Source organism: Phasianus colchicus, chromosome 11, assembly GCF_987193195.1.
Source record: "Phasianus colchicus chromosome 11, bPhaCol1.hap1.1, whole genome shotgun sequence".
NCBI lineage: Eukaryota > Metazoa > Chordata > Aves > Galliformes > Phasianidae > Phasianus > Phasianus colchicus.
Window position 1 is genome coordinate 5,975,084 of NC_143446.1, and position 15,191 is coordinate 5,990,274.

The 15,191-nt window shown below is 38.9% G+C and overlaps 1 protein-coding gene across 6 annotated transcripts in view; it reads left to right on the forward strand.

Annotated features, from left to right (window-relative positions):
- The first annotated feature begins 26 nt into the window (after positions 1–26).
- The window catches only part of LOC116238924 (haloacid dehalogenase-like hydrolase domain-containing 5), a 64,464-nt gene continuing 49,299 nt past the window's right edge, over positions 27–15,191 (forward strand). For 3 of the 6 annotated variants that reach the window (XM_090148102.1, XM_090148101.1, XM_090148103.1), the window contains exons 1-8: positions 27–169; positions 1,607–1,816; positions 2,243–2,355; positions 3,574–3,667; positions 4,873–4,906; positions 5,772–5,946; positions 7,636–7,824; positions 8,291–8,488. In XM_090148102.1, coding sequence (XP_090004228.1) covers positions 35–169; positions 1,607–1,816; positions 2,243–2,355; positions 3,574–3,667; positions 4,873–4,906; positions 5,772–5,946; positions 7,636–7,824; positions 8,291–8,488 — 1,148 coding nt within the window. In that variant the 5' untranslated portion in view covers positions 27–34. Of the gene's footprint in view, positions 170–1,606; positions 1,817–2,242; positions 2,356–3,573; positions 3,668–4,872; positions 4,907–5,771; positions 5,947–7,635; positions 7,825–8,290; positions 8,842–10,607; positions 11,266–13,381; positions 13,465–15,191 lie in introns of those variants that run through there. The other 3 variants (XR_016470084.1, XR_016470085.1, XM_031608865.2) reach the window with 3 other exon arrangements.

Here is a 15,191-nt window from a genome sequence, read left to right on the forward strand (position 1 = left end):
GCGGCGGCGGTGCGGCCGGTCGCGGAGTTCCGCCATGCGCTGGGCGCTGCCGCTCCGCGGGCTGCTGGGGTCGCTCGGGGGCGGCGCGGCGGGGCGGCCTCCACGGCTGTCGGCGTTCGGAGGGCGGCGGGGCGGCCCGGCGGCGGCGGCTGTCGGGAACAGCGGGAAGGTAGGAGAGGAGAGGAGAGGAAAGGAGGGGTTCGGCCGGGCGCTGCGCGGGGCGGGGCGCGCCGGAACGAAACCGAAACGGCGCCGGGCGGAGGTGCGGAACGCGGGGAACGGCGGCCTCGGGGCGGGGTCTGCGCGCTGCTGGGCGCCGTTCGCTGTGCGGCACGTGGGACGGGTGTTTGTCGTGCCCTACAGCGAAGGGCTGCAGTTATGGAGGGGAGAAAGCAGCGCTGTCCCTGGGAGCTCTCGTGCGGAACTCCGAGCGGCAAACAGCGTAGATAATTCAGTGATACCGCCGTGCTTTTAAGGCACTGACTTCGTTAGGTTGGGCGCTGTAGGGGAACTCGTGGGTGTGCACACGTGCTCTGGGTCGCGGTTTTGGGAAAGTGCTCGTCGAGGAGAGGACCAGCAGCCGCGGACGGCGGTGTCCGTGTCAGCGCTGTGCCCAGCTGTGGGAAACGCATCGGATGAATAATTGATGGAGAGCGAAGTGCTGCCTCGGAAGGCAAGGTGCCTTTGGGCTGGGTTCTGCCAGTCTGTCCTTTCAGAGGGCTTCAGCAGCAAAGGCTGCCCCGACTCCACTGCCCGCAGTCATTCCCGCCCCTGTTCTCCCTGTCACGCTTAGCACTGGCCCTTTTTCTCTCAATCCTTGTTAATTCTGAAGCCCTGGGCTCTGTTTTAGCGCTGGCAGAGGAGTGAAGCTTCGTTCTGTTGTGTCCCCTCTGACCTGACGTGGTAACAGTGTGTCCGTCGGCAGCACTGCCTCACCCAGCTGGTTGTGATCCTTGTGGGCCGATGAACCCAGTTCTTCACTTATTCAAAGACAGAGAGTTAAAAATCTTAGTAACAGCTTTAATGAGGTGCCAGCTTTAACAGGACTTAGTGCGTCATGTACAGAACTAGGTATTGCTGAAGCACTGTGTGAGGGCCAGGAACAGATAGCTGTAGCAGTGCTAGGGAACACAAAGAGGACAAGTGGCAGCAGGAACAGCTCCAGCACCTGGATGTCTTGTAAGGGAGGAGTCGTGTGCAGTGTGTGCAATAAAGCCCTACCTGCTCCTGAAACGTCTCCGTTTCTTGTGGCTAGTAGTGGGTTCTGTCAGTATTCTCTGCATTAAAATTGCCCAGGTCAAGTGAAATCAGAAGCGGGCTCACTGGTTCAGCAGTGTGCATCTTGCCCCTCATTTTAGCACCTTACCTCAGTTTGTTCTGGTCTCTGAAACCACGCAGACTGGGCAGAACTCGTGTGGATAAGGAGAAACGAGCTGTAGTGTTGTAGCACGTGCCTATAAGACATTTTAAGAAGTGCCCAATAAAAGATCCTCTCCTTCCCTGTGGAAGTGTGTATTTTAACTGAGCTTCAGGTATTGTACTTTTTATCAAATATATGTGTGTATGGACAATTATTGTACTGTTGCTTTTCTATTCCTTCTCACAGCTGGATGTGCTGCCATCCTTTGGGTTTCTTTTTGATATTGACGGTGTGCTGGTACGAGGAAAGACTCCAATACCTGCTGCAAAAACAGCCTTTCAGAAGCTGGTTAACTCTCAGGGCCAGTTCTTGGTGCCTGTAGTATTTGTCACCAATGCAGGGGACTGCCTTCGCCAGAAAAAAGCAGATCAGTTGTCCCATATCCTGGGAGTTCCAGTGAGTAGCCTAAATCCTATGTATTTACTTACTTTTGGTGAATGCGTCTAATGCACGATCTTCCATTACATGCTGCTCAGTGAGTTTTTGTTCTAGCACCATAGTTAAAGCCAGAGCAGTTCTGAGTTTTCTGTCCCCATCTGTTTTCTAAATGAATTTAGAGAACCTTGTGTTTGTGCTGAGTAGAGGAACTGTGGAAGCTGGAAGCATTGTATATTAGTAGTGTAGTTATGTCTTTTTTTTTTCTGGGACGTTATCAGAACTTTAGCTGTGAGTTTTAGGAAGAAATGATACAGCAGGGTTTTATGTAGACATGTATGACTGGTTTGTAATCCATAGAATTTGCATACCTGTAAATTAAATCTCTGTATAAATAACTTCTCTGAAAAGCAATATACTCCTTTTCTGTTTTTAAATTCCAAACAGATTTCACAAGACCAAGTGATGATGTCACACAGCCCACTGCGGATGTTCAAACGTTATCATCCAAAATGTGTTCTTGTATCTGGACAAGGACCACTTCTTGATATTGCTCAGGAGTATCTTTAAAAGAACAAAAGAAACTTTCCATTGGAGTATTTTCTTTGATCAAGTTCAGGAGGCCAAGTATTTCAACACTACAAATTTAGTATTGAGAGTTCACTAATTAGCTCCGTTAGTTCTTAATGTGAAATTTATGTTTTGAAAATGATTGGTTTGTTGATTTTTGCTTCAATTTATTTTACACTTTTTCACTCCTGTCTTTAATGAGGAAGGAAAAATGACTGTTATTTTTTTTGGCTTATGTATATGCAGTGAGCCTTTGGCACAAGGGTTTCTGTTCTCTTGAGAATGAGAGCATGGCATCCTACATAATCATATAGTTAGTCTTATCTTAGAAATGATATTTCAGAGCCTGAATTTATTCCTTCTGTTCTTTCATCTCCTGTTATCATCTTCAGGTCAGCCTGTTCAGGTTAACTGCCAGTGTTTGTTAGGCATGTTAAGAGAGAAGTGTGTGATAAGATTGAATGCAACAAATAAGCAGCCAATTTGTTAGATAGCATTTTTACAAGGGATAACCTTATTTTCAAACAAAACTTGCACTGTTAATTCTCAAACAAAATCCAGTGGCTTTGCTTGTATAATCAATATATTTAAATGCCTGCTATTTCCATACTCATTGAGGAAGTCTTATTGTTAGTAGCATCCCTCCTACCTTTTACAAAATGAGCAGATTTAGTTTGGTTATGTCTTAAATGAGTTAAAATTAATGGATACAGATATTTAAGAGTACCGCTATGCAGATCTGGGAATTTTCTCACTTTTTGCTCCTTTCTTTTTCTTAAACATGTTTCTAAATTTGCCTTAACTACTTCAAGGCATAGTTAAACCTTATTGGTCAGTCCACTGTTTTGCAATAGATTGAGCTTTCCTTCCTATAATAATAACTTAAGTTGCTGACTTTTTATGTTTATGTAAAGATAATCTTGGGAGTACTGCAGGTGTTGAATGCCTTCTTCCTTTTCATCTTGTATTTTGAGCCAGCTCTCTACTCCATTTCTGTCTTAAGACTTCAGACATATAGGACTTTGTAATGAAGCAATGATCGTTTCTCTCATGCAAGAAAAAGTCTTTGGTATATTGCTTACATTCCTAAGTAGTCTGTTTTCCCTGATAAGCAGCACATGTGAACATTAATTGTCAAAACTGAATTACAGATTTTTAAAAATATTTTGATAGAAGCAATTCTACATCCTTAACTGGTGTTCTCCCAGCCTTGGGTTCAGCCAGCCTGTCACCGTTGAGATGCTGAGGGCGAAGTACCCACTGCTAGATGTGGTTGACCATGACAGAACACCTGGTGTTTTGGTGAGTCTGTGTTTTAAATATTTTTATTTGGTCATTAGATGACATTCAGCTGTGGAGGTCAATATTTGAACTGTAGAACTGATGAGTTGTCTTATGTTGCACTGTGACTTTGCTTTTATTTCCTGCTTCTTTGTTTTATGGCAACATTTTTCAAGGACAACTGTGCAGAGTTTTTCTTCTGTTAGTGGTAATTCCTTAACAAGTATTTGCATTTTGTAACTCACTGTTGTGTGATTATTACAGATATCTAATTCAAAATCTGCTTTGGAAAGCTTAGTGGCTTCCTTAGATGCATGGAAGATGAAGTAAGCTTTTTCTTCCAATAGAGGAGTTTTGTGGAAATGATTCCATAGGCCATGAAGTTGCTTTGATTGTAATGATTTACAGCTAATGAACTTTTCTCCAAAAGGCTGCCTTTATTGTTTGTACGGTTACTTAATTATATTTAAATATTAACAGTACTACTGCTATAGTTTACATAAGCAGCATGTTTTAAACTGAGTCTTCAGAATTGCAGAAAGAAGTGAATGCATATGCCACAAATACATGCATGTATATTGTGCATATACAGGGTCAGGAAATAAAGGGTTTCTTCCCCTGTGTGTAGTCAGAAAGGTCTTTGTTATGGTTCATTCAATTCATTACTTAATTATATTATGTCTTTCCTTGCTTCTCAACCATGCAATTCAGAAATTCAAGAGTCCATTCATGTTTTTGTCACCGTGGGCTGTAGATCATGAAGTAAAAACTGTTTAGCAAATATATTATGAATTAACAAGATATTTTTTCTTAGCACTGTTAAAGGCATGTATTCCAAAATATGTATTTCAAATCCTTTGTTAATGCTAGAGGACTGTGTTACTGCTATAGAAAAATAAACATCCATGCTTCCGTACAGAAGTGAATCATCAGCTGAAGTTCTGAGCCTTGCTCAGGTTGTTGAATAAACTGTCTGAAGCTTCTGAATGTAGAATGCAATAACTTGCCTGCTATCCATTTGCTGCTAGATTTCAGTTTAGAACTTGAAATGCAAATTGCAAAGTAAACTGGCCTTGGTTGCTGGAGCAGTAGCTGCACCAAAATAGTGCATTTCCTTTCAGTGATGTGAAAGGCAGCTGTGGGAACTGTACTTGAATTTCATTCTCTTAAAAATAGTAGCAGATGTTTAATCTTGTAGAAAACTTTCACTTTTTTTCTTATTTCAGTCCCCCTCTGCTGTGGAGCTTCCCAAGATTGAGGGTCAGTTATGTTTACTTAATTTGCAACTATCCCTTAATAGATGGAATATCTTTATTGTACTTTTCATTATCATTAGAATTTATTTTCAGATTGCTGGTCATATTGGGAAGTTGGCTGAGACAATTCTAAAGCTTCCTCATTGGTGACATCTGTTATTAATACAGAATGTATAAGGTGTGGAAAAACTGTTTTATGTGTACAGTTTTCAGTCATGTGTTTTTAAAGTTTCCGAAGGAAGGGGAGGTCTGTTTTCCTCTTTTATCTTACTTTAGCAGGCTGTTATTGAATTCCTTTTAAATATTAAGAACGAATTGACATGTTCAGAAATAACTGGTCTTGATTTCAGGAGGGTCACCTCAGAGCTGTAGCATGAGAAGTATCTTGTTACAGCATGTCGTAGTCATCCTCATCTTGTCTGAAAAAACATTAAAATAAAAACTAGCCAAGGATTAAAATAAAAGTGCCTTGATTTTTGGGGACCAGAAAATTGTGTAGAAACAGCATCCAAATTCTGTTTTAACACAAAGTAACATTACTGATGGATTATACTGTACATGAACTTAGAGAGTTCACAGAGGAACAGAGGACTTAGAAGTATAATTTACAAGTTAACATTTTGTGCTGTGGAAGAATTTGGCCATTGCAAAGAATCAAAGAATTTCTTAAACTTATAGATTTTGCATTGGGAGCTTTGTTACTTCTCATATTCTTTAATGAATGAGCAGGAAACATAATGTTTTAATGTTAATGCAAGTATTTCATTTTGTCACCTTTAAATCAAATTAATGTTCAGCCTTGTTAAACCAAGCCTGTATCAGAGGTATGGTTCCCTGTTAACTCTGTTATGTATTTCTTGGTTTTACAGCTGTTGTTTTGTTTGGGGAGCCTGTCAGATGGGAAACCAACCTTCAGCTTATAATAGATGTTTTGCTGACAAGTGGCTATCCTGGAAATCCGTATCACCATGAGAATTACCCTCATATACCTGTACTTGCTTGTAATATGGATCTAATGTGGGTAGCTGAAGCACAGTCTCCAAGGTAAGGGCAACTATAACACCATATGGGTATGGCATGTGACATCTTAAGTTTTTCCTCACTCCTTTAGTACAATTAATAGTCAGTATTTCCATACAGCATTTCCTTATGGCTTTATGGTTGGTCTCAGATTCAAATACAAAATTTCAAAAGCAGTGTGTTGTCAACAAATACTGCCTTATTACTACCTATGTCATTGTATCCAGGAAATCAGTTGCTGGAGATAAGACTGCTTTTATGACGTCAACTTTTTTGTTTCCCCACTCACAAAAGGGAGATTTTTGCTTGAAGTCTTAGAGTTTGTCCACAGGAAAAAAAAAAAAAAAAAATCTAATGTTTCATTTAATTAGATACTTTTTTTTTTTTTTGTATTTTCCAACCTACAGTTTCTGGCAGGGTGAAGAATTGTCACGCTAGTTAAAAGCAACGAGTTCTTGAGCTGAAGATAATATAGTGTAAAGGAACATAAGAAAAAATGAATAGAGCACATAGAACAGGATGGCATGATCTGAGAGTGTTTTTATTTTATTTTGACTTTAACAGAAGGAAGTTCTTTAACATGTTTATTTCCCCTGCCCTTCCCCTCTGTAAAATGTGAACATACACATAGAAATTGTTATTATTGTGACTGGATAATGGGCTTGGTCTCAGGTAGGTGATCTTGTCAGACGTTCTTACTTGGTTATGAAGACCATATCTAACACATTAGCAAACTATGTATGTATACTAGTTCAGTAGAGTAAGGTGATGAGAATGTGTGTGTGTTTATATAACATATATAGGAACTAACATGCATATTTCCAGTAGTGTTTTTCAGGAAAGATCCAGTATTAAAACTGAAATAAAGTTTGCTTTTTCCTTTGAGTTTGTTACCTTGTCTGCTGGAAAGTAACTCCCTGACTGTGTGGTTTACTGGAAATAACATTATGCTGATTTATTTTGATTTCTTAAAACAGTAAACAGGGTGGAGAGGGTGAATGAAGTGATATGTATTTGTTCATGCCTAATTCCATATGCTGATTTCACTAATGATGTAAGACTGCTTTTTTGGTTAGGAAATTATGTCTTTTAAGTTACTATTTTACTGCCTTGGTTGATGAGCTGCATCACTTGCTGTTTGCACCTTGCTTGAGCAAATAAATTGAGTTATCAACAGCTTGCTGCAATATTAATTTGTTCCATGATCTTTTGCATGTCTTCTTGAGAGAAACCAATGAAGTTTTCTGTTTTCATATTATAGACTGCATTTTGTATACTCTTGTTTTTAAAGACAGATTAATTTTCCTCCTGGTGGTTTCTGACTTTCCTTTTCTATTTCTCCTCTTGGTATTTCAGCTGCTTCTGTTCAGTCACTGCAAAGAGCAGATCACAGCCTAGGCATTATTTCAAAGGATGTCCCTTCTGTAAATGATCAGATCTGTGTAAATGCATGCAACACTGTTGCAAATTATTGCTATGTTTTTAAAACCAATAAGTTCCGATTATGTTTTCTTCATTATCATCTTTATAGGTTAGCTAATCAGCACTTAATTATTATTGAAAAAGCTGTGGGAATACTGCATGCAAATGGAGGGAAATCTCGTAGTAACAGGAATTGATTCACAAAAGATAATGAAATAAAAAAGGTCTTTTTTTTTTTTTCCTGTATGCTTGATGTAATTTGATTTGTCTCATATCTTTCCATCTTTTTAGGTTTGGGCATGGGACATTCATGGTTTGTTTGGAAAACATTTACAAGAAGATTACTGGCAAAGATCTAAAATACGAGGCCTTAATGGGCAAGCCTAGTGAACTGACCTATCAGTATGCAGATTACCTTATCAGAGCTCAAGCAGCAGAAAGACAGTGGAAGCAACCCATTCGAACTCTTTATGCTGTTGGGTAAGAAATTATAAGTTTAATGAATACACCAAGAAATTACTTACAAGATAAATACAGAAAAATAAAAAGAGCTAGAGTTGATTTGAGGTGTAATTGAACTTGGTCATATACTACTATGCGTGCAATGACATTGTAGAATCATTTTAATAGAATGAGATAAAGCTCTGTTTTATCAAGGATTGTTCCAGAATCTCCAAGATGCTTGGAAATATAACCTCATTAATGGACTGCTAATACCTGCCATTGCTTTTCCCTCACTCTCCCAGTCTGGAATTTTCAGTATGGAGAATTTTCACTTCTATTAAATGTCACGGTTAATGAAGTTGCATAATAAAATTGCTATATGACTGGATTTTCTCCTGTGTAAATAATTCCACATGAAGTTAAAACCTTGATGTCCTTTCATACACTTGAAGTCGGAGAACTAAAATTGTGCTGCTGACTAAAGTATTATTTGTATTTCCAGAGATAATCTTATGACTGATGTCTATGGTGCTAACCTTTACAATCGCTATCTTGAAAAGAAGAATTCCAGAAAAGGTTCAAAAACATGGATTCAGGCCAAAGTTGCTGGAGGCAAAGGGTCTGCTGCTCTCTCTCAGGATGATGAAATAGACAACAGCTGGGAGAATGAACTGGCATCCTCTGCTGCTACCCACTGTAGGTCTGTTCTTGTTTGTACTGGGGTTTACAACCCTCACACAGAGGTACCCTTGGATACCAAGGAGAGCAGAACTGAAATGGTATTCCATGGCCACAGAGATTTTAGGTTTGATCCTGGTTTAGTAGAACCAGATCATGTGGTACCAGATGTTAATGCTGCTGTAGACCTGATCTTCCAGTTGGAGAACTTTGTTCCTAATTGAGATGACATGATTTCTTCAGGACTGCTCAGTCTTATACTTTTCTTCCCCTAAACTGTGCTTTAAAATCATGCCACAAACTGCTTTTTTTTTTTTACTTTTTAATTTATATAATATTATATAAATATGAAAGTAGATTAATGTGCTTAATATACTTAGTATAAGTCTATAAATTTTAAAAAATATGTTTAAAATACTTAAGATTATATAAGTATAAATAATACTTTTAAAGTATTTCAAACTAATTTATTGCTTTAGCTGTCCTTTGTTTGGATGTTATTCATTATTTTAGGTATTCCAATAGTTATTTTTCATAATTGCTTATGTTTTATTGGTCCTTAAATTCCTGTGTGACCATTCATTTTTTCCTTTCTTGAAAGATTTACCTTCTAGTTATTGAAGGTCTTTGATAGTGGGACTGGGTCATTCACACAATTACAAATTGTTTGATATAGAGCACAGTAAGTATTCTGCAAAAAATGAGCATTCTTTCAAATATGTTGCTTCACATAAGAGTTGAATTCGAGTATGTTCTGTCTGTGTACTCACTCAGATGTAACCGTGCAGCCTTTCTTTTTATCTGTTTTCCAATGTATCTGGACCTGCATTGCTGCTATGCTCTGACACGTAAAGCCTTAAAAGAAATGCCAGTATAAGCTGATGAAGGCTGAGTTGTTAACACAAATTTTGGAACTCCTGCTAACTGAACAGTCATAAAGAGAAAGCAGCAAATAGTGAGTGTCCTGTGGGGTGTAACACCTGGCCTTTTTGTTGTTGCCTTTTTATTTGCACTTCTGTGGGTAATTTTGGAAAGCTTTAGAAATTTTTTGGGGCATTTCAGCTGGACTTCTCCACTGAATGAGTGACTGCTATTTGGGCAAAAAGTGCCTATTAGTTTACTTGAAGCTTTGTACCACTGTAGTGGTAGCTGACTGTCCTCGAGTGTAATATGTTTTGTCTTGTGTCAATGTTATGTGTTTGGTTTGTGGATTTTTATAACTGTTCATTTTTTAAAAAACTTATTTTTATAAAATACTTCTAACCATTTTAATCCAAAAGATGTATTTGAAAATGTCTTCTGTGTTGGTTATAACACAGTGAGATAAACTGTGTGTCTGTCCCTTATTGCTTGGAAAACATAAGTCAATTAAATGCTTAAAAATGAAGTCAACTTGTATGGAAGTATCATGTAAAATCACCTTAGGACTAGTGAGGTGTGGGATCTGTTTTGTTTCACAAATAAGAAATGGTACAAACAACTCTGAGAGTCTTCCAGAAGTACTTTGCAGAAATAGCAGAATGCTGCCTTACAAACATTCTCAGCTGGTGGCGTAAGGAGAAATGACTTCCTGGCCAACTTCTATGCTGCTTATTCTGAAATCAAAATCTGAGTACTCTTCATGTCATGAAGGGAACAACAGTGCTACCATTAAGTCAGGCTTTTGTTGTGTTTTCTGTTTGCATACCACTCCAGTCACTTCCACTACTGTCAGGATTGTTGATTAATTCACTCATGTTTCGTAAGTAGCTTTCAACATACCTTGCTGGATGCAGGGTTTTAAGTTTAAGGACACTGATCCAAATACTGTATTTTATTTTTATTTACTGGAAAACTATTACAGCAGTCCATTCTTACCTTTCTTACTGTTACACCAAGCGAATGTGTGTCTGTTTCTTTATCTCTTTTCTTTAATACGCCAACTACTTATGAAGCATGCCAAATGTTTTTAAGTAAAGAATGTTGTTAAGGTTTTGTAAGACATCAGGATAACCAAAGTTGTGTTGTTTCAGTATTGAAGCACATTGCTGAATTCTTTCTTACTGGAAACCGTTTCAGACTTTCAGTGAAGCAAAGAATAAAAATGTGGAAGTCGATGAAGAATGCATTGTTCAATTTTTCTCCTTTTTTTTCTCCCCCAGATATGCATGAACATTTCAGCATCCGTTGTCATTTATCTGTCAGCACAAAACAAAATATAGGCAGTTGTTGCCACGGATGATGAACAAAGATGACCTATGTATTGGAATTACTATAAAACTTGAAGGAATGTTGGCATAGTAAGGCACTGGCCACAGCATGCTAGCTAGCTAGGCTTGTTATTCCATGTTGTACAAGTGAAGATGCTACACTGGCAGACTTCTCCTTTGAATGTTGTCAAGAAAGGAATCATCGGCTTTGTAGCACGCCTGCGTTTTCGATCTGGGTGCCGTGCACCTGCGGGTACCGCTGGCTGTGGAGCAATGACGCTTCGTGCGGTGCGGCTGTGAGAGCGGCCTCAGCGGAGGGGCTGCGCTGCCCTCGCGCGCCGTACCCAGCCCAGCGTGCCGGCGTTGGCTCTGCAGGCGGGCCGCGGGGGGCGCTGTCCGCCATGTTGGCAGCCCGCCATCTTGGGTTACCTCAGAGGGGCGGTGGGGTCGAGTGTGGGGAGGCGGTGCGCCGGAGGACTGAGAGTCTCTTCTCCATGCTTTTATTCACCTGTATTGTAGAAGTAGTAGCTCCTGCCCTCACGCGGTTCTCCGAGACCCAGGGTATTTCAAGTTCTTCATCCTCATGGACCAAACCCCATGTTGTTAAGTGGTAAGTTGGTAAAATGCTGCAAAAATGGCGGGTGCCAGGATACTGTCATCTTCTCATCCTCTCTTGGTTTCAAACGAATGCTAAGCACTTGGTCCCTCCTCAGTGTGTTTGTGTCGTACGCGTTCTGCGCTGAGAGGCGAGCTCAGCATGACGTGCCTGAAAGCAGCAGCCAGACCTTGCTCCCCTGTTTGGCTGCAGGTGACTTCAGATTATATCAGTGATGTTAGATTTGGGAAAACATCTGAATTCTAAACAACTGTTTGGGCTTTCTTCAGCAAGAAAATAGAAAGGGGGAAGAAGTGACACTAATTTTATTTATTTTTCCTGTGAAATGTGGAAAGGATATAGCAGCTGAAAGGCCCTGGAGCATCTGGGTTTTGTTTTGTGGGTGGATTTGCAGAGACCAGCATATCACTGACATGTTTTCCTTGCACTGGATTTTCAGAACTTCAGTTTGCCAGCTCTGTGTCAGCTATTTCTATACACGTTCAGGACGTGTTTCAGAGTGATGCATAGAAAGGAAAACTAACAAATGATTTACAAAAACATTTTTCTCAGCTTTGATTTTGCCACTGTAAGTGATTTTTGTTCCCACCACCTACGTTTGAATCTCAGGAGGGTAAATTACTTGTTAGAAGCAGTCATTTTCAGTGCAGTTTCCAAGCTCACGGTGTCAGCACATGGTGACACTGAGACATCATTCTGCCTTTGTAATGACTGAATATGGTGTTGTAAACTGATGTGAAAATACATCTGAAATGAATGCAGCTACATGTTGTTTTCAGTTATGCTGATTGCACGGACAGCTGAAGGTGGTGAACTTGCTCAGGCCAATGGTTCTGATCATTGACTAACAGTCTGTATTCAGGTATTTTGTATACAAGGATGGTTTTGGGGTGACGAGATATATCCTGCTTTCAACATTCAAACAGCCTGCACATCAGAAGTTTCTGAAAAGAGTGTGTGGTCAGTTCTGTGAATAAGTGATCAATATGTATTCAGAATGGCAAAGAAGGCAGGCACAAACTAAACGAGCCTGAATCTCTGGCTTAATTAATCTTAAAAGATATTCCTCTTTGCTTTTGTTGATCTTGTATGCCAGGCTAAGAATCCATGATTGTGCTAAACGTGTGCTGTTGAACACCCAGCTAGGCTTCCTGCAGGTTTATCTATTGCCTTCTTCTGTAGCAAAAGCAGTGGTTGTAATTTAGCTAAGAGTATTTCTCAGAATTAGAAGTGTATTTTCAATGGGACTCAAGTCCCATCTCTTGCTTTATGACAGTGTATCTGTGTTTATGCTTTCCACTAGTTGAATAGTTGAGTTCCTGGCCATAGATGAGGATGCTTTGTTTAATTTACAATAATTAAATAAAATCTTGGATCTAAATGTTCCTTAGGGAAGGTGCAGTTTTAACCATGTTGTTTACATTTAATTGTAAACATTGAGGAAAAGTTATTTGCGCCTCTAACATGGAAGATTTTGAATCCTTTTTATGTGCATGCATTTATGTAGGTGATGGGCAGTTTGAAGTATGTATAAGAGTCAAGTACTGCTTGTTTAACAGAATGCACTCAACTATCTTGTCTAAAATAAAAAACATTACAGCACTGTAGAACAGGATACAGAATTTCTTAAAATCTTCATTTTTTTGTTTTTGATAAACAGCCTCAGCAAATTACATGCATAAAATAACCACAAAAGATATTAATTGCCAAATGTTTAATTAAATCTTTTTAATGATACACAGTACAATGTATCTACTAGACTATAATTCACAACATAAAGCAGGTTTTGTATCTGCTTAAAAATATTTTTCATAATAAATTTATAAATAGATGAAGGTAAAGTATAAAAAATTACTGTAGTATGCAAGCTTGCTCCCTTGTCTCCTCATATTCCAAATGACCCAGTCAATACTGTAATAAGAGAAGTAGTTAGTGATTATTAGAAACATACAGCCTGCATCTCTTGAAGAAACCTTGGAAAAAACAGCAACAGATTTGTCCTAGAAAATGCAGAATATTTTTAACACTGTTATCCTCTAAACTCTTCAAATCATTTCAGAATGCAGTGAATGAATTCAATATGAATTAAAGATTTGTATTTTCTCCCCAGCAGGTGCATGAGCCAGACTCACTTGAATGCTATTGACTCTCTAGAGTTGTGCATCTCAGGAGACTGGGTGTTCCAGCTGTCAGGTATCAGTGAGTGAGGCACAAAAGAGGGAAAAGTTGGTTGAGAGCACTGAGCACATCTGACTATCAAAAATCTTGCGTTTCTTCACAAAGACAACATGAAATCTTAAAGCAGTTACAAATAACTAAATTCACCTTCTGCTCAGTATGCCTGTATCTACGTTATATCTGGGAAGTGGAGCAGTGTCTGATCTCTTGCATTGGCTTCCCAGGTTTTGAAATGGTATGTTCACACAGCACCATTTCAACACTCAACTCTACCGACTGAATCCCTCATATAACACCACCAAGCTCTTTTAGCAGTTACTCATCAGTACGTCACTCTCTTCAGAAAACATACATAGTTTTCTTTTGTCAAGTATCAAAACGCTTTTCATACCTAGAATGATCTATTTTTATACCACTTACAAAGGGGAAAATCCTTATCTATGCACAGCATTGAAATAGGAAATTAACATGAAAGATAAAGAATGGGTATGCTCTGCCTTTTGCATGAATGTCTTTTTTTTCTGATAACCATTTCCCTTTATTGAGATTCTAGTTCCACACAAGTCTTGTGCTTTTTTTGCAGTGGTAATTGCTGAAAATTCAGCTCTTAACTCTTATAAGTAGCTTCCAATTGTCAAGGACAGTCTTTCATACCTTTGTTTTCATATGGAATAGTTTAGATAGCCAAAATGGTCAGATGCTCTAAAAAGGCAATTTCTAACGAAATAGTCTTCCATTTAATGTTTTCCTGTTTCTGTTTGCAGAAAGATGTGTGTATATTTTGGTTGATTGAATGATTAGAAATCACAGCTGTTAGCTTGCCCCAGTGTTGCTCCTGTGTAAAGTACTTTATCTAAGTCAAAATCTACAGAAACTTGGATCCCTTTAGCTAGCTATTACATTTGAATAACGTGTCCTTTAAGATGTCTTGGTGAGTGTGGGGGGCTTCAGACTGAAACTCCTACAGTGTAGCCAACTATGGTGTAGTTTGAGTAAAACTTAATAGGGGGACTGTTGTTCCTAGTATCTTAATCCAGAATGTAAACAACAAAAATATAAATGCAGGATAATATTTTGGTTTATGAGTAATTTTAAAAGGATATTTCACTTGTAATAATTCAGCCGGAATACCCAAGTTTGCATGGTTAAGCAAGCTTTAGATGAAGGTGGCTTAGATAGAAGCAGCTTTAAGAAGCTGCTGTACCTACCAGATGCCTTACCCTGCTTAACAGCACCTCATCAGCTGAATGAGTGCAAAGCTAGACTTAACTTTTTTTTTCAGAGTTTAGTATTATATAGATGTTAAGATCTTAAGTCACTGTCACAGAGATGGGAGAACTGTAATTACACCTGTGCAGAAAACCTGTGGGTTACAGTCCCACTGTCCCCCATTAGAGATTTGTGAAGATTTTTTTTTTTCTTTTTGTATATTTGAGGTTGAGAGAGTAGAAATCAGTATCAGCAGTTCAGTTCAATAATCAATTTGGAAGTAACTCAAGTGAAATCTAAAAATGTCTCACAAAAGAAATATACAAAGTAACTTTTTAATGATAAGAGCCTCAGTTTTTTCTTTTATTGATTGCAATGAGGTTGTATCTGATCCCCCACCATTCTCAGAGGGTGTCCCAGGAGAAAGGTGATGTACTTTTACATTAAGTTAGTCTGTTACGTACGTTCAGCTACAGTTCAACATTCCACTTTTGTTGGAGGTAGACAGCCATCAAAAGTCAAGCAGGAAAACC